Source organism: Polyodon spathula, chromosome 1 (assembly GCF_017654505.1).
Source record: "Polyodon spathula isolate WHYD16114869_AA chromosome 1, ASM1765450v1, whole genome shotgun sequence".
Lineage (NCBI taxonomy): Eukaryota > Metazoa > Chordata > Actinopteri > Acipenseriformes > Polyodontidae > Polyodon > Polyodon spathula.
In genome coordinates, this window is record NC_054534.1 from 47,376,040 (window position 1) to 47,394,448 (window position 18,409).

At 39.2% G+C, this 18,409-nt stretch overlaps 1 protein-coding gene across 3 annotated transcripts in view; it reads right to left on the reverse strand.

The window, feature by feature from the left end:
- pax5 (paired box 5) overlaps positions 1 to 18,409 on the reverse strand; it is a 144,808-nt gene that overhangs the window by 71,235 nt on the left and 55,164 nt on the right. For 2 of the 3 annotated variants that reach the window (XM_041256787.1, XM_041256770.1), the window contains exon 6: positions 4,738 to 4,913. In XM_041256787.1, the coding sequence (XP_041112721.1) occupies positions 4,738 to 4,913 (176 nt within the window). The remainder of the gene's footprint in view (positions 1 to 4,737; positions 4,914 to 18,409) is intronic. The other variant, XM_041256778.1, reaches the window with a different exon arrangement.

Here is an 18,409-nt window from a genome sequence, read left to right on the forward strand (position 1 = left end):
GCCGAGAGCAATCACGGTCAGTGATGGTCTGTCGGTGCCGAGCCTGTCACTGCTGAGGTCGCTGCCGAGTCTATCAGCGTCGACGAGGATAGCGTTGTCAGTGCCGAGCAGTCGGTGCCGAGTCAATCGGCGCCGAGAAGGAGCGCAGTCGGTGCCGAGCTGTAGTCGGCGCAGAAGATGTTCCCACCGGTGCCGAGTTAATCGGTACCAGGGTCGGTGTCGAAGTGTGTTTCAAGCCGGTGCCGAGTAATTGGGGTCACCGATTACTGGAGGGTGGAGCTGGAGGGTGGCTGAGGCAGAGCAAATCGGCGTAGAGGACAGCGCTGCGAGCCTGCGGGGTCACCCTACAGCACCACAACAGCTCACACAATGATAATTAACTGCACAAGGTAGTAGAAAAGAGACTATTGGCTGCTTGCCAATCTCAAAGAGGGGTCGAAACCAGCTCTAATCAGTAAACTGACGCAAGACTAAGGCAAGAGCAATCTCAAAACACACTCGAAAGTGTACCTTACTCTGTATTTCTTAAATTTGTAGGTTCAAGAACCAACAAATCCACAATCGGAACAAAAAAAGCACAAGGCAAGTTGGTGTGTCCACAGCCCAAAAGGGGGAGTCGTGGTCCACAGCCTGAGAAGGGGAATCCCATGGCCCTAGGACCCAAGCCACCAGAATGCCTGCTGTTTCCACCTCCACAAGCAGAGGAAGAATGCCTGCTGTTTCCCCCTCCACCAGCAGAGGAAGAATGCCTGCTGTCTCCACCTCTGCCAGCAGAGGAAGAATGCCTGCTGTCTCCACCTCCACCAGCAGAGGAAGAATGCCTGCTGTCTCCACCTCTGCCAGCAGAGGAAGAATGCCTGCTGTCTCCACCTCTGCCAGCAGATGAAGAATGTTTGCTGTCTCCACCTCCGCCAGCAGAGGAAGAATGCCTGCTGGTTTTGCCCCCTGCAAGTGAGGGTGAGCCACACCAGTCCCCTGCAAGTGAGGGAGAGCCGCACCAGTCCCCTGTAACAAGGGTAGACTACATGTCGCTCCCACCTCCGTTGCCAGGAGATTACAAGCCGCTCCCACCTCCGTCGCCAGGAGGCTACACGCCTCCCCCACCTCCATCAGCAGCAGCAGAGCAGCAGGAGCTGCCTCTGCCACCTCCACCGCCAGGAGCAGAGCAGCAGGAGCTGCCTCTGCCTCCGCCACCTTCACCAGCACTGGGGGTTGTGTGTTCGGTGAGTGGAGAACGGGTGTGAATAGGAGAGAAAAACAAAAGTAAAAGTAAATACGTGATTTCACCCACCGTGTTTGTCTGTTCGTCCGCTGTGTTAATGTCTGTTTCGTTTAGTGTTAATTTGTTTTGTTTGTCTGTTATTTTGGCCTCAAGTGCCATGTCCTGTTTTGGTGTGCTGTTTTTGTTTAAATCTTTTGTTTATTATTATTTAATAAAACACTGAGCGTCCCTGTGCCTCAGTTTCACCCGCTACTTCCTGAGTCTATTTCTGGTCTGACGTCACCACTGCAAGGCAACCTGGTCACACTGCCATAGCCTTATCTTTTCGCCTATTGATTCATCCCTTGCCAATGTACTTTATGCATCCATGCATTCCTCCCTGTGATGTCATCGGCTGTGTGTTCTGGGTTTAAGCTTAGCCAAATTGTTAAACAAGTGAACAAATCTCATTCATAACCACAAATATAGAAAACTCTAAAATATTTTCATAACTACATATTGAATTATCTAGGTAGTCTCTGTATCGTCGGCATCACAGCCACGGTCTGTTAAATTTCTGTTTCAAGGTGAGTTATAGTCTTTCGTTAATTAAAACCCTCCTTTTCCAAGTGCAAATTAACTGTTGATAAATGATAACAATTAACACGGATTTGCTTTTAAATTCCCACGCAGACAAAAGAATTAGTCACAAGAAGCAGTGCTCGTTAAGATATTAACATTATTTCGTAAATCAACATAATTTCGGAAATCACATTAGCATGATTATTTAATAATAAGACAGGCATAACTATCTCTTGAAAATACCAAAATCAATGCTACATAAAGATTTGTTGATTAACACTGGAGTTATCATTTACAAACTTTTCAAAATCCTGCCCATTTGTAGTAGTATGTATTTATCATGATCAGTTTCTAAAATACAGGACCACATAGAATGGAACTTGATTGTGAGAATCATATAATATAGCTGGGCAAGAAATGTGAAAACAAAGCATGTGGTCTGTATCGAGGTGAAACCTAAAAATTCCCAGGTTGAGAGGTCAATGTCAAGGTCACACGTTAAGTGTGCTGTGTTTATAAAAGCCTCCAAATACAAAGCCACTACCTGAAATGGTCATATGAGTTATGAGTTTTTAAATAAAGCTACAGTAGCGACGGTAGCTTTATAAAATTAAAACTACAATTTTTCTTGTACTTAATCACAACTGAATTTGACCTAGAGAATCATAGAATATGTTGTATATGGTCCAGCTTCCCTCACAGAGACGCTTAATGATTATATTAGTGGCCTCTGTATTTAATGTACTTTACAGTGCATTTTACAATGGGTTATTTTACTGGTAATTACCAAAATTAACATATTTTATTGTCCTCGCATTCCATATCAAAATATATCCACTGAAGTTGAGGGTTTTCTTTTTTTTTTTTTAATCCAAGCTTTTGCAACTCCTTTTTGAGTCAAAAATATGAAACTAGAATGATGAACAGTGTAGACAGGATCCTGGCAAGGCTGTCTGCTTAATCGCTTTTACAAAAGAAGACAAGTACCGTCTTCAGCTGACCTCTCCTCAGTTTAACCTTCCAGGACCCTTCAAATCCACGGGTCACCTCTGTGTCACTCCCACCCCAGCTGTGCAGCCCTCCGTCCTCTGCTGCTTTTACATCCAAACCCTATTTTGTTGTGCTATTGATCTGTTGGCAGCAATGGGCTGGATAATTAGCCAGAAATTAGGGTTTCTATTCCAGTTGGGAGACTTCCCCAGCTGATTTATCACCTGAATAATTTACTGTGATTGAAAGGAAATTAAAATGAACTCCAGTTGACAACTGTGCACTTTTTTATGGGCTCAAATAAAGTCAAAAACCAAATGAATAGCCTGGTGGTGCTTAATAGTCTGCTGAGAGTAAATATGTGGCAGGCTGCAGTGGTTGTAAAGAGAAATGATTTTAGGCATTTTCCACTTCTAAATTAGCTGGTGAGAGAATGGAGTTTAAATGTATCAGTTTAATGTGGTAGCTTTTACTAAAAATGCACGTGATTGCTGAGGGTACATCACTCTTCTTTTATCCTTATTTTAGGCATTTAAACAATATTGATGTTTAGCAGCTTTTGCACGCCTAAGACTAAGAAGAGAACACCTTTCAGCATGATATTATGTTTTGATATTACTGTGTTACAGTTAAAAACACATTATTAGTGTCCTGTCCTGGACATGTAACTGCAATTTATTTTTCTAAGTAACCACAGTTGTTCCATTCAAATGTCCTGGATCAAATAAATTGTGCTGGGACAAATATTATTCAAACAAAGACTATTATTCAAACAAATGCTCTTTCAAATGTATTCAATGGCAAAAATGACAATGTTCACATTCTTTCATAAAACAGAATTTATAAATAACAGGTGAAATCTACAACTCATTATATTGTGTCGAACAGTATTTCTCTCCTTTCTTTATGTAATTTACTGGCTTATTTTAACATGAGAGAGGGTTTTTTTTTTTTTTTACTGTAATATGGTCCAAATTATGCTTTTGTTGTCTGGCTAATTCAAAATGAAAAGATTTGTGAATATACATTTAAATTTTGATAGAATATTCCAACATCATTCCAGCACTATAAATCAAGTGGGGAATGAAGGTGAAACACATTCCACAACATGTTTTCTTTTTGTACAGTATCATGCATCTAGTATTTGAATCAGTGGTTGGGGGAATCTTGTGTTTTGCAACTTTATGCCCAGATCTATTCCTCTAACATTGTGGCCCTCCCACTTTTTTTCTTTTTTATCCTTGATAGCACCTCTGGCACGCAATGTTTAGTTGTGGTTATACTCTGCATTTACTTTTAATTTGTGAGATGTTTGTTTGAAATAAAAGTGCCACTCTCAAAATAATATCTTAATTTATTCCTGAAAACCATTGCAACCTCCCCTACACACAGCCTGGTTTGTGTGGATGTCAAGTGATTGAGTATACTCAAGAATGAGCTTTGGGGTGGGATTTCTAATGAACTCTCCAGTAACTGACTGAGTTGAGTAATATGAAGTCACTTCTGTTTGCTCCACAAATGGAGCCCAGTGCTTTTGGCACTGCAGACAGATTGATTGGTCTCTGAACCTGGAGGCTGGGGTTGAATGCTCAGTCACTATACCTATATAATGCTAAGGACTCTGACTGATCATTCTAGTCATTCCTTACAATCAGTTTGACAAACTGTTTTGGTTGATGCCTATATCAATGATGTTCGCCAACTTGCAATGTATTGTGTCATATGTTAATAATGAGTATTATGTATTACTTGTTTTACCAATTAAAGTATTATAGAACTGGCAAACAAATAAAAGAATATGTGGCCAGGTTGTCATCGTAACACCCCACAGTAGATTCAAAGTGGAAGAATCAATCGCAAAAGCAGGCAGCGGCCTGGTACAAAAGGGAACAGGTTGTAAACCAAGAGAGAAAGAGGCCTCAGGTCAAAGAAAGAAGACTGCAGCTGAGTAATCTTTCCCTTACCTGCTCTGGTTTGATGGTCTCAGTGGTTGTAAAGATGTCAGAATAGTGCTGTCTTTCAAACACTCGGTCCAGTACCTCTAACTGCTGCTGTGTGAAGAGGTCTCCTCTCATCTGTTTCCGCAGGAAATCCCTGCCTGGGTGAGGGTGGCCATTGGAAAGTGGGGATTCTTGCATACCTTTACAAAGAAAAGCAAGATGATGTTAGCATGACTTCATGCTTTTTGCACTTCAGGTCAATGAATTTTGTGGATGGGTTGGTCAGCTTTTAAGGCCGCATTATCCTGTATTAAAATCCAGGGAGAACAACCCCCCACTGTGGCATGTTTAGTTTAAGAACATAAGGTTACAAAGGAGAATATGCCATTCAGCTCATCTTGCTCGTTTGGGTGTTAGTAGCTTATTGGTCCCAGAATCTCCTCAAGCAGCTTCTTTACTGTGGAGTTGGTTCCAGACTCCCACAGTTCTCTGTGTAAAAAAGTGCCTCTTATTTTCTCTTTATCTAATCTCCATGTGTGACCCCTGGTCCTTGTTTCTTTTTTCAGGTCGAAAAAGTCCCCTGGGTCGTTATTATCAATACCTTTTAGAATTTTGAATGCTTGAATCAGATCACTGCGTATTCTTCTTTGTTCAAGACTGAAAAGAATCAATTATTTTAGCCTGTCTGCGTGACATGCCTTTTAAACCAGGAATAATTCTGGTCGCTCTTCTTTGCACTCTTTCTAGAGCAGCAATATCCTTTTTGTAGTGAGGTGACCAGAACTGAACACAATATTCTAGATGAAGTCTTACTAATGCATTGTAAAGTTTTCACATTACTTCCCTTGATTTAAATTCAACACATTTTACTATATATATATATATATATATATATATATATATATATATATATATATATATATATATATATAAGCCTTTTTGTTGTCCTTTTTTAAAGCTTCCATTGTCTAGATGAGGATAGTTCTGAGTCAACATAAACTCCTAGATCTTTTAAATATATTCCTTCTTCTTTTGCACTCACAAAAGACTATGCTTGTACATCTAATAATAGCATGTAGTTTTGTCTGTGTTTCTGGGGAACAATATTCAACTGAGCTGGTTTTGTCTCCTATTTGAAAGCTGCATACACATTTCACATCAATCCGATAAAGCTTTTAGAAGTTATTATATGCAAAAGTTCAAACATCCAATCAAGAACACATAAAAAAAAACAGTGAAAAAAACAGATAGTTTAGACTGTAGATAAAATTAACTGACCACTAACTTCAGTTACTGCTGGTCTGAAACGTCTGGGGGTGACATATCCAAAATGTGAACATACATAATGCATAACAAGTGCTGTATTTATTCACAAATCACATAGAGGTCTATAATATTATAAATGTACCAACTTCTACTACCTTCCAACAGGCAGTGTTGCAGAATGGCTGGGGTTGGGGCATGTGTTGCCCATTTTGCATTATTCAGACCCCTTGCTTACTGCTTGTCTGTATTGCTGATGTTCAAATGCATGCAAAATAATTATTAAGAAATACTTCACAAGTTCACTGGTCCCACAAATATTATCCATTTATTACTAATACAGAACTACCAGGACAGCCATGCATTCTTCATTTAACCCCCCAAAATGGATTTGTGCAAGGCTTACTGAAAGACTGGTACACATCAATTATCTTTATCATAGATATTGTTTATTCTGTTATTTAGTACTGCCTTAAAACCTCTATAATGAGAGTGACACCATGACAAAAATGCAATCTCAGCCAGTATTCAATGTGCATATACTCTATAGGAATATGTGCGTTGGTGTAAATGTCTGAGCAGATGGATATCCATCTGTAACTCACTGAACTGGTACAGGCCAAAAGCATTCCAGTTATAACGCACAGCACCATCAAACTGCAAACAAGAGAGAAAAAATCATTTGGTCTTTTTAAGTGTTTTATGTTATATCATAATGGTCTTTTCAATGAAGCCCACGAAAACCAAAACAGAAAAAAAAGCTTTTCAATGCAGCAAAATGGTCACGAAAGATCATTACAGTTCTTCAAGTTACAGTTTCACTGTAAATCAAACCCAAGATGACAGGAGAAAAAAGATAAATCAGAAGAGATCCAAAAATACTTTTCATTTTGAAGAGATATATATCAGGCCATTTCAGGGGCTCTGATAGAGTCTCTGCAGCCTCCATTACCCTGCCAGGGCTGCAGGAGTCAAGGGGGCTGACGGCACTAGATTATATTCCTCTGGAAGATGGTCACCGGTATATATATGATCTCCAACCTCTATTGATTGACCAATTTCACGAGCAAAGACTGGTGAAATGAAGCTGAAATGAACATCATGCTTTAACTCATTGAACCCATCAGGCCCAAGTTAATCTCACTGTCCACTCTCTCTGATAGAATTCAATTGATCAATCATGTAGCAGTGATAGTACCATTTCACTGGCTTATTGCTTCTTCATTTCAAAGCTTGACCTGTTAGATACACTCGGGCCGCTCCTTGGATATACAAAGATCAGCACGCTTCAGATACAGTGCCTGCCTGCCTGCCTGCCTGCCTGCCTGCGTGTGTGTTTGGGTTTTTTTTTTTTTTTTTTTTTTTAAAGAACTACCAAACTACTGTGCGTTTTCTCTTGTGGCAGCAAGTTATCTAACACAGCACTAGATAAAGCTATATCTTACATGTAAGTAAGGGAATCCGACTAATTACCTTTATTTGATTATTATATATAAACGACTTATGGGGCTTAGGCTGCAGAGCCACTGCCATTTATTTAGAATTTCCCTTAATTAATTTAATAAGCTAATTTGTTGGATAATAGTGTATTTAATATTCTTTTAAAATCTATGTAGTACAAACACCAGAGTTACTTTTCATTTTCTTTTTTTCCTACATGGAATTCAATTGTATGATATTAATTTTAAATTGGTACCTGCATGCCAAATCTTCATATAGTACATTACATAACCCCAGATTATGGAAACAATTAACAGAGGAGGCAATGCCCTCCAAGTTCACCACAAGATGGATTGTTCAAATCTTTCTGACAATGTGACCCTTCTTTAATGCTTTAATTTATATAATCCTGCTCTTAACGTAGCTGTTTTGTACATCCCTGTGTTTCTGTATTACTTTCTTTTTAGTAATGTACAAAATGTTTTTATTCTCACTTCTAATAACATTCCAGGAGACAGAACAGCCTAAAAACCCATATGTTGGTGTTGCTACACTGGAGGAACACACACAGAGAATAAATGTTTTTTTTTTTTTTTTCTGCAAGAAAAACCGTACACTTATCCCCATGGTACCTGTGACACTGTTGCTCACTGTAAATGTCAAAACCCAATGTTAGTCACATTTACATGGTCTCACAAGGCTATGTCTGTGATCTGCGTCCTTGGTTCATTTCTGGGTATGACGACTGTAAATTCTACATATAAATCAGGTGAAACATACACATTGAGGCAGGGGGAAGCTTGCTGATGTAAATAGTGTGGGGTTTGTTTTATTTGTCTGTCGAATACACGTGTTGAATGTGGCTGGGTCTTTATTGAATAATTGATCATCATTTAATGATTGATCACCACATGGTGTAAAAGCAGGGAGAAATCCTTTGTTTGGGGAAGGAGTGCAAAGATAATTCAGTGAAGGCCATTGCCCAGCCTAGATAGCTGAGGTGTGTGTATTTGAAAAGGATGAATTGTTTTGTTTGAACCTTTTATGTACTTAATGTACTATTTCATGTATTATGCACTTTCCACTGTATTTAATGTATTATGCAACAACATCTATTCTTTGCTCTCCCACCACAAACCCAGTTTACTACATGACCACCTTGACACTTCTCCAGCTGCCCCTCCTGCCCTCTCCTTCTCTCCCCTCCATTGCTTTTTTTATTGTATATCATGTATTATGCATTTCTTTGTATTTAAAGTATTATGGATTTTTTGTTGTTATTGCATCTTGTAAAACGCTTTGTGATGGTGGTCCATATGAAAGGCGCTATATAAAATAAAGATTGATTGATTGACTCTGACTCTGGGTTTGCTTTCTTGCCGCTGACCAGCCTTGACTGTAACGCTACCCTGCCACACTAATGTTCAAGGTTTTTTTTTTTTTTTTTTTAATCAAAGCAATGTCTGTGCTTGATTACCCCCAAGGGTGAACTTAACTTTGCTTAAGTCATTTGAGTCTCTGCTGACAATGAGAGAGCTCAAATTACTAGTGTGACTTGTAATACATGATAACATAGCAATTGCATTTTAATTCACAGGACTGAGAGATACAACATTCAGGCTGCTGATTAATCAACACACACAAGTCAAACAAGCTTCAGGACTAAACACTAGTGCCCAAATTGTCAACGTTTACATTCCAGGAGAGGAGGAGGATGGCCACTAAAAAGCTGTGAGAGATATTATTGTCATATCTGAGAGATCTCGTGTATGACAATAACAAGATCTCGAAGGTGGTGTCAGATATTGTTTTATGTGCTTTAAAGGTAGAGTTCAAATCAGTTACAAAAATAACGTAACATTTGCAAAACAAAATACATTTCTGTTTTGCTTCTTGAGCTGTAACATGTCATGCATTATCTTCTACTGCAAAGAGAAGCAAGAGCATGTTTCACTGAATCAGTGGCAAACAGGTTTCAAGGGGGAGAAAGCCTGTACCCTAAAGTTAAAACTACCTTTGTGAAATGTAAGCATATCCAATATATACTTTATGATAAAGTTGAGTGCACCAAATGTTAAACCACTGAAGAATTTAATACAAAAGGAATTATACATCATCAAGCAACTGTATGTTGGGCACTGTAGCTTTAAGATGGTTTGGCAAACTGTGTTTACAAAAAGGCATATTAATATTGTAGGCTGTTTTATCAGAATTATTGGATTCACTTTTAAGAATTCAAAATAAACAGGTACAAACAGTGCAATATCAGCATAGCTACAAGTGATTAAACCAAAAAAAAGAGAAAGAAAGTTGTGTTTTAAAAGCCACAGTACTAAAGTCAGTTTATTAATGCTCCCTAGCCACACACACTCACTCATCTACATTAGTTTTGTCAGTCCAGACCCTGAAAAACATAACTTTATTGACACTTAATTTACCAACACACTCATGGGGCATGCAAATCATCTGTTGTGCTGCCTAGCAGAGGCTGCTGGACTGCAGGCTTAAACACCTCTCTTGAGTCATGGGGAAAAGCTGGCATCAGTTGTTACCATAACAAACTCAATTGTTCTCAGCAGTACTCGAGCAAATAGAGTCATTAATTATGTTCCCATGGCCGGTGTTGGCTGGAGCGACAATCAGTGCAAAACTGCTAATTGCTTTCTCTCCGGGAGACGAGACAGACGCCATAAAAAGTCAGCTGCATCTCACGAAGAGAAACCCCCAGCAGCGAGGAGGCTTGCCTTGCTGTACCCAGTAAACAGGCCGAAACACACTGCTTCCCTGAGCCTGGCAATATGTATTCAGCCTGCCATAACAGTGGGGGGAAAGTATCCCATTAAGAGATCATTTTTATCATGGAATGTCAATTTACTTAGACTGATTGGCTTCCTGCCGCCAAATATCAATTAAATTACAAATATTAGTGTCAGTTCATTTTCTCCTCTCCCCTATTTCTGTGCTGTGACATGATTTATTTAGTTTTGTGAACTCTTTTTTTGCCATTCCTCCACCTGGTTAGTCAGAGATACTCTGTGTCCTTGATAGGTCATTCTTATAAACGGAACCACTTTACTTCTACGTATCATAACAATGCCCTTTATAGTTTTCTTGTTAATATTGTGTATTACAGGCAATATTCTCACTTTGACTCAAAGTAAGGCCCATTTCCTCTGCAACTACACTACACATTCACTTTCTGTGCAACAGATACCAGTATCATCTCTCACGTGAGTTTATTAAAGAAATTGAAGCTATCAAAATAATTCCATACATCTGAGCTATTTTGCACTTCCATTCAATATATAGGTCTCAAATGTGCACTTTGTAAAGAAACACAGGTTATAGCAAACATGTATTTTTATTTTAAATATGATATTGTGGTATAGTGAGTTACATTACAAATAGTTACCATAGATGGTGCTGTTTACATACAGTCTAATGTGCTAGAAAAGGAAGGAGAATGAGAACGGAGGGTGGTTTTGTTGTTGCTGGATCGCCTTAAAGGCTATATACAAACTGACTGTGTTGTGTCTTCGATACAAAAGACATCTGTCAATAATTTAGATTAAATGCAGAGACTTCTGGGTCACAGCATGTTACTAAGTCATGACAAGGCGATCTTTAAAACTGAGAAGGTGCAATTCCTCTAGGAGAAAAAAATAACAAGGATTAGAACAGCAGTTTGCTACTCAGATACTGGGGACAAACATTAATCTGCGTGAAGTGAGGTGCCAATCCACTGATGCTGTTGGCTAATCAGTTCTGCAACTATAAATGACTTCTCATTTCAGGTTACTTTTCTTGTCTTGTCTTTGCACAGCCCGGAAGCGAACCGGTGCTGCCCAAACTGTGTGACTCATTCTGCATGATGGCATTGCTGTAGCTTGTACTTGTACTGTAGCTTGTCTCGTCCGCATTTGTTTTGCTCATGTGAATTTGGAAGACGCGTTGTATAACTAGACAATAGACAGACTGATTAGCAAGCAAAAAAAAAAAATTAAAAAAAAAAACTGGCTGTGACGGGGTAATATCTTGTGCGCATGACTTACTCTCTCGTGGCCACGGGGTAATATTTTGTGCGCACATCATATTATCTCATGTCCCCTCCCGGGCTCCATACATTATAAACATGAATGGGATCGATTTGAGAACTCATTGGCTGAACCTGGAGACTTCAATGACACTCTAGAATCTAGGACAGTATGTCATTTGGAGTAGTGTTTAGTACCACTCCTTTAGCTGCAGGAAATGGCAGCTAACTGTTTTGTACCACCATGTGCAGTATGCATCGCCCTGTTACAATAATAAAAACATGATAACATCACACTTTGCCAGGGAATCAATGTTCATCTTGTTAACCTGAACTGTGAGGTTAAATGACTCATAATTAACCAAAAACTGCTCTTGATGTGAACTATATAAGGGCATAAACTGCAGTATTAGTCGGTTATTTCAAACTGACTCTAATGCTAATCTTAATTTATCATTAGCTGGTACAGAGCAGCATCTTGACATCGCCAGCCCCTGCAGCAGTATTCCCATGGCTGAATGGGCAACAAATTATTTTTGAAATATGGGGGGCCGAAGCAGAGCCAAAGAACACTTCCCAAAAAATCATGCCAGGATGGACCATCTCTCAAGCACTCTTTGCATATTACAATGGAAAGAAAAAGAGGGGCTTCTGTTTCAACTTCTGGTGACCTTCATGAGTCTGCATGTGTGTTGTATAGTAATTATTAATTTAGTTGATTTCCCAAAATATAATTGGGATGTAAGACAGTCCTGAGGGAAATCAGGTTTTTCGATTGTAGAACAACTTTCTTTCATTATAAAATAATTTTAAATACAGTAATAAATAGTGCTTATACAATAGAGCATTGAATGCCAGTTTTATGCCATAAATGAGGAATGACTCAAACTTCCTGAGTATCATAGAGAGAACTCAGAACACCATGAAGTAATTTTAATTTATCAGATAATGTAAAATAGCCTGCTCCTGTAAAAACAAAAACACACAAAACCCCTAAATAACAATGAAATGTTTTTCTTTTCCTCTTACTCTCTGACCCATGAAAAAAAGTCTATGACAAAAACAACCAATGCCTTAAAAAAACGCCTGGCGGCCTAAAGGTTAAAGAAAGAGACAACCACCCTGCTTCCTTGCACTTGACATAAATTAGCATAGTAAGTGGGAAAGTTGCTATGAGTCAGATTGCTAATGCCTCCCCTTTACCATGGCCTGGCCCCTGAATAAATCCTGGGTGAAGCCCCAAATCTGAAAAGCTGTGGTTTGTGGCAGATCAAAGCCCAAGCTGAAGTGAAGAACAAAAGACTGAAAAGCAGTTTGCATGCCCCCCTTCCCCAGTCTTCCCTGGGCCCTTCCCCTCCCCGGATGCTCTTTTCAACAGCTTAGTCATTCATTGTGGTGGTTAGGGGTGAGTGGGGGTTGTGGACCCCTTGGCACTGTCTGTGTCATCTCTCCAAACTTCATTATCTATTAATGAGCTCTCTTACAGAGAACCAAGGCTCCCATTAATAAGAAGGCCCCAACAGGCCTGGTTGGTGTGAGGGGGGAGACAAAGCAGCCATTTCACAGCAGCACCACCTCCCCTAACCCCTCACCCTCAACAAGCTTACCACATTCCTCCCACTAGCCCTAATGTTTCGGCCGCAGGTCTTGAAAGACAATAGGGGCTTGCGTTTATACATCCCTCCCTTTACAGCTGTTTCAGGATGCTGACAATAGATACTATGTTCCTGTACCCCGTTTCATGTGCTGTAGGACCCTGCTCTTTAATTTGCAAGTATAAATGTTAAATTGGGACAAATAATTGCATATAATGTATAACCTGCTATTACAGTGCAATGAAACAACATGGTTTTGTCTTTTGCAAAATAAATCACTGACTACAAGGCTTATTTTATCGACAGTAGAGTTTGGGGACAAGAGGAAATTATTATTATTATTATTTTTTTTTTTTTTATAAAAACCCAAACCAGAACTATATCCTATACTAACAATGATGATGGTTGCCTCAGTCTACAATAATGCTAATTTATGTCAAGTGTGCAAAGCTTTTTACAGGGCATTCTTTAGTTGAAAGATGTGCAAGGAAAATGAACAGGACACAAACAATGCCATCAGGGGCTATTTTCCATTCAATTCAAACAAGAAGCTTGACTTTGGAAACTTGCAAACTGCTCCAAGGCAAATAAAGCAATCTTTGCTCAAAGTTGGCAACATAAAACATTGGTTTAGTCATGGGTTACTAATCTGTCATGAAGCCTGAAGACAGGAAGGATTTAATTTCCTTTATATATGTATTTATTTATTAATTTATTTAAAAGAACAAATCAAGCAAACTGGGGAAGGCTGTTTTCCAAAGCTAATTTGAATAGTGGGCCATACTTGAACTAGGTTTATTCACTTGGAACGGCTACAAAACTTAAAAGAAGGTTTGAACCTAAATGTATGATATGTTATGTTAATATATTAGTATTTAGGGGGTTTTCTTGTCGTCCCGGGTGTTGTTATGTTACATACTATATAATATTTGGAGTGGCTATAATAAACAGATTTATGATCACACGAGTGAGTCGTAATAACGATCAGGGAAGTGATCAGGGCAGAAGATTGCCCACAACAAGAACAACATGTTTAACTCAATGATCCCGATAGGATTTGTCTAAAGACTAGGCATTTCAATTGCTAATGTTTTTCAGGTGTACTGAAACGTGGCAGGTAAGAGCTGTTATGTAGTACAACATGATGTTTTTCTCAGAATTATCTTCTGTGGGAAGCACAGTTTTGTTGACTATAATAATGTTTTGAGCATCTACTTTAGATGAGTCACAGCGTTCTATTCTAGTAAAAACTGACAAAAACAAGCTTCAGAATTTGACAAGTTTAATTTTAAAAGTGACAGATTCAGTGCTTGCCTGAAAAAAATGCATTTTACCTTCTGTTTTTAATCCCTTTTAAAAAGAGGTAGGTCTGTGAGAGTACAGTACATCTGTCAATGCATTTATGAACAATATGCAAGGCTTGATACAGTATATAACATATATATATATATATATATATATATATATATATATATATATATATATATAATATATATATATATATATATATATATATGATTATAACTGAAAAAAAATTTTATTGAAAAAGAACGTTGTTGGAAACTTGTTCAACAAAAAACGTGGTTTCAGAATTTAGTTGGTACGGCTCATTTAATGTGGACATTGGCCCCTTTGCTATTAAGCCTCTAAATAAGATCTGGTGCAACCAATTACCTTCAGAAGTTACATAATTAGTTAAATAAAGTCCACCTGTGTGCAATCTAAGTGTCACATGATCTGTCACATGATCTCAGTATATGTACACCTGTACTGAAAGGCCCCAGAGTCTGCAACACCACTAAGCAAGGGGCACCACCAAGCAAGCGGCACCATGAAGAGCTCTCCAAACAGGTCAGGGACAAAGTTGTGGAGAAGTACAGATCAGGGTTGGGTTATAAAAAAATATCAGAAACTTTGAACAGCCCACGGAGAACAATATATCGATAGTGAAAAATGAGGCATCGCCCCAGTCTTAATTAAAAGAGATACTAAGGTTTTAAAAATGTAATCTGCATGTGCAATTTGTCCAAAAAACCCCAAAACCCAACGGACCTTTGTCACTGAACGTTGGTATGCCCATGGCTGTACATTTTACGTAATACAGTATAAGTATGCAATAACCCAAGATGTCGTGTTGTGGGTATTTCCAATAGTCTAAATAATAACTTAATTATACTGTAACAACCCAGGCAATGGCATCTGTGCTGGACTATGTGTTTGTCTTATTCGTTTTTCATGTCTTGTTTAATGTTATATGGATTGTATGGGTATGGGGCACACAGTTAGGGTAGTTAGTGTGTGTGTGGGTGTGCGTATGGTGTGTGCGTATGGTGGGCAAGTACGGGGGTGGGGGTCGAGTCACAAGTGGGACAAGGCGTGCAGACTTAAGTGAGTTGTTGCTGTGTGACTGTGAGGGACAGTGTGAGTGAGAGTCAGAGTGAGTGAGAGGGCGAGTGAGACGACGACAGTGAGAGTGAGTGAGCGACTGAGATGACGACAGTGAGAGTGAATGAGAGGGCGAGTTAGACAACGACAGTGAGAGTGAGTGAGAGGGAGAGTGAGACGACGACAGTGAGAGTGAATGAGAGGGCGAGAGAGAGTGAGTGAGAGGGCAAGTGAGATTACAACAGTGAAAGTGAGTGAGTTAGTGAGAGGGTGAGTGAGATGACGACAGCGAGAGTGAGTGAGAGGGCGAGTGAGACGACGACAGTGAGAGTGAGTGAGAGAGCGAGTGAGTGAGACGACGACAGTGAGAGTGAGAGGGCGAGAGAGAGTGAGTGAGAGGGCGAGTGAGACGACGACAGTGAGAGTGAGTGAGAGGGCGAGTGAGATGACGACAGTGAGAGTGAGTGAGAGGGCGAGTGAGACGACGACAGTGACAGTGAATGAGAGGGCGAGAGAGTGAGTGAGAGGGCGAGTGAGATGACGACAGTGAGAGTGAGTGAGAGTGAGTGAGAGGGCGAGTGAGATGACGACAGTGAGAGTGAGTGCGAGGGTGAGTGAGACGACTTCAGTGAGTGAGAGTGAGAGGGCGAGTGAGACGACGTCAGTGAGTGAGAGTGAGAGGGCGAGTGAGACGACGTCAGTGAGTGAGAGTGAGAGGGCGAGTGAGACGATGTCAGTGAGGAAGAGGGAATTAGGTTAGTTTTACATTTTGGCCTGAACCCCGGCCCAAACATGGCTTTGTTGTGCTTTTATTTAGATCAGTTAATAAAGTTGTAAGTTTGGAATCCCATCTAGTATCCCGAGTCCTGTTTCACTCGCAGACACGAAGAGAGCGTTACAATACAAAATAAATAAATAAATTCAAAGACACACATGTTTTGTGATATTTTTGTTTCTATCTACTTTAAATGTACAACATTCAAAAGAATAAAAAGTACCGGAATGACTATTAACACATGACTGTCAATAGATAAAAATTATATTGACACCCAACTGTCCATAGTAAAATATGCTGTTGACACCCTGGATAGAAAATATGCTATTTGCATCATGTTTGGCATTATTTATATTATTGTTATTACTGTATTATTACTGTATTATTATTATTATTATTATTTATTATTATTATTATTATTTATTATTGGAGAGTTCAAACCAGTTCAGAGTTCAAAGCTATCCTGTAGCTTTGCCCATCAGCTCCCACCGAAATAGAGAGAGTAAAAATTATTTTGGCCCTTTGCAGAGCAGTTTTTCTACTCGGTGTGCTGTTTAAATAAGGCTATTATTATTTTTAATTTCTTGCAGATTACATACTCCCTTTTAATGTGTTGTTAACTTGTTTGTTCAGTTAGGGCACTGCCTTGGACATTTATTTATTTATGTATTTATTTATTAATTTATTTAATTATTTAATTATTAAATCTCTGCAAGACAGAGGTTACGCTATTGGGTTATCCGCACCAGCTGTGTAAAGCTGGTAGTTTTAGTTTGGTCATTGATGGACTTGAGATTAGTCCTATGTCTGGTTAAAAATCTAGGTGTTAAAAATGCTGATATAAAAATATCTGTAGAGTATCTTTTTTTCACCTACGAAATATCGCTCACCTTAGATCATCTTTGTCAATGTTTGATGCAGAGAAACTGATACATGCCTTTCATTTCATCGAGGATTGACTGCTGTAATGCCTTGTTTCCGGCTGTTTCCACTGTTGTTAATAGGTTCCATACATTAAAAATTCTGCTGCTCGAGTTTTAACAAGAAAAAGAAAACATGACCATATAACTCCAGTTTTAGCATCACTTCACTGGTTATAAATATAGAATTGTCTTTAAGATCTTGCTGCTGACCTTCAAGGCCTTGAATAGCCTGGGTCCATCTTACATCAAGGATCTGCTTTGCTGCTACATTCCCCAACGCAGCTTGCAGTCAGCTAAAAATTATCTCCTTTCTGTGCCAAGAACAAAATTACGAACTACGGCAGATTGTGCCTTTTGCTCTTTGGCCCCTCGTCTCTGGAACTCCCTACCAAGGTCTATCAGGCACTCAGAGCCTGTCTATGTTTAAATCACGTCTCAGACTCATTTTTATACATTGGCTTACTGTAATGCATAGTTTTTATTGTATTGTTTTATGTATATTTATATTTATGCCCTGGCTGCAGGAACAAAAGAACACAAGCATGTTTATATAATTTAGCTGAAATCTTGCTTTCATCAAAATAGCCATCTTTTACCTCTGCAATATGTAAGCTTGTAAGGCATTGTAGCAATTCATTTTTAGAAGTAATCTTATGTTACTGAATGTGTTGAGGTATTGCCATAATTGTTGTGTGTTTCATGGCATCGTTTGTCTCACTTTTCATCCCACTGCAGCTCACTTGATAAATCAGGGGACTGCCAACCAGACCATGTTTTGGAGAACACCCTGCTGTTTATTGCTTTCCAGGTTGTTTTCATAATTTATAATTGTTTGGGGTCGTTAGCTTAAGGATGACCCCTTCACCGACACTCGGATGCTAGAAGGTATTGCATGTCTTTGTAAAGTACTGTCATGTCAGTACAGTATGTAGGATACATCCTGGTACTGACAACTGGGTCTGACTACGTTCATACAGACTATATCTGACATTGTTTATACAGACTGTCTGTTAAAAACTTTTTGCTTATTACACAATGCATTGTGTAAAGTAAATAAAAACATTATTTCACTGCTTCACTAATGCTGTGGATGCTTTGTTTTTGTTCATATAAACATTTTTTTAAAGATATTTTCTCCCATACCAATTTGGAAATAACCAATGACTGGACTACCTTCACAAGGGTTCACCTCCGCTGGTTAAGAGGCACCAGGTCCCTCCAGGTCGTATTCAGAGCACTTTGCATGAGAACAGTCTCATGCAAAATGCTCTTCCGAAGGACA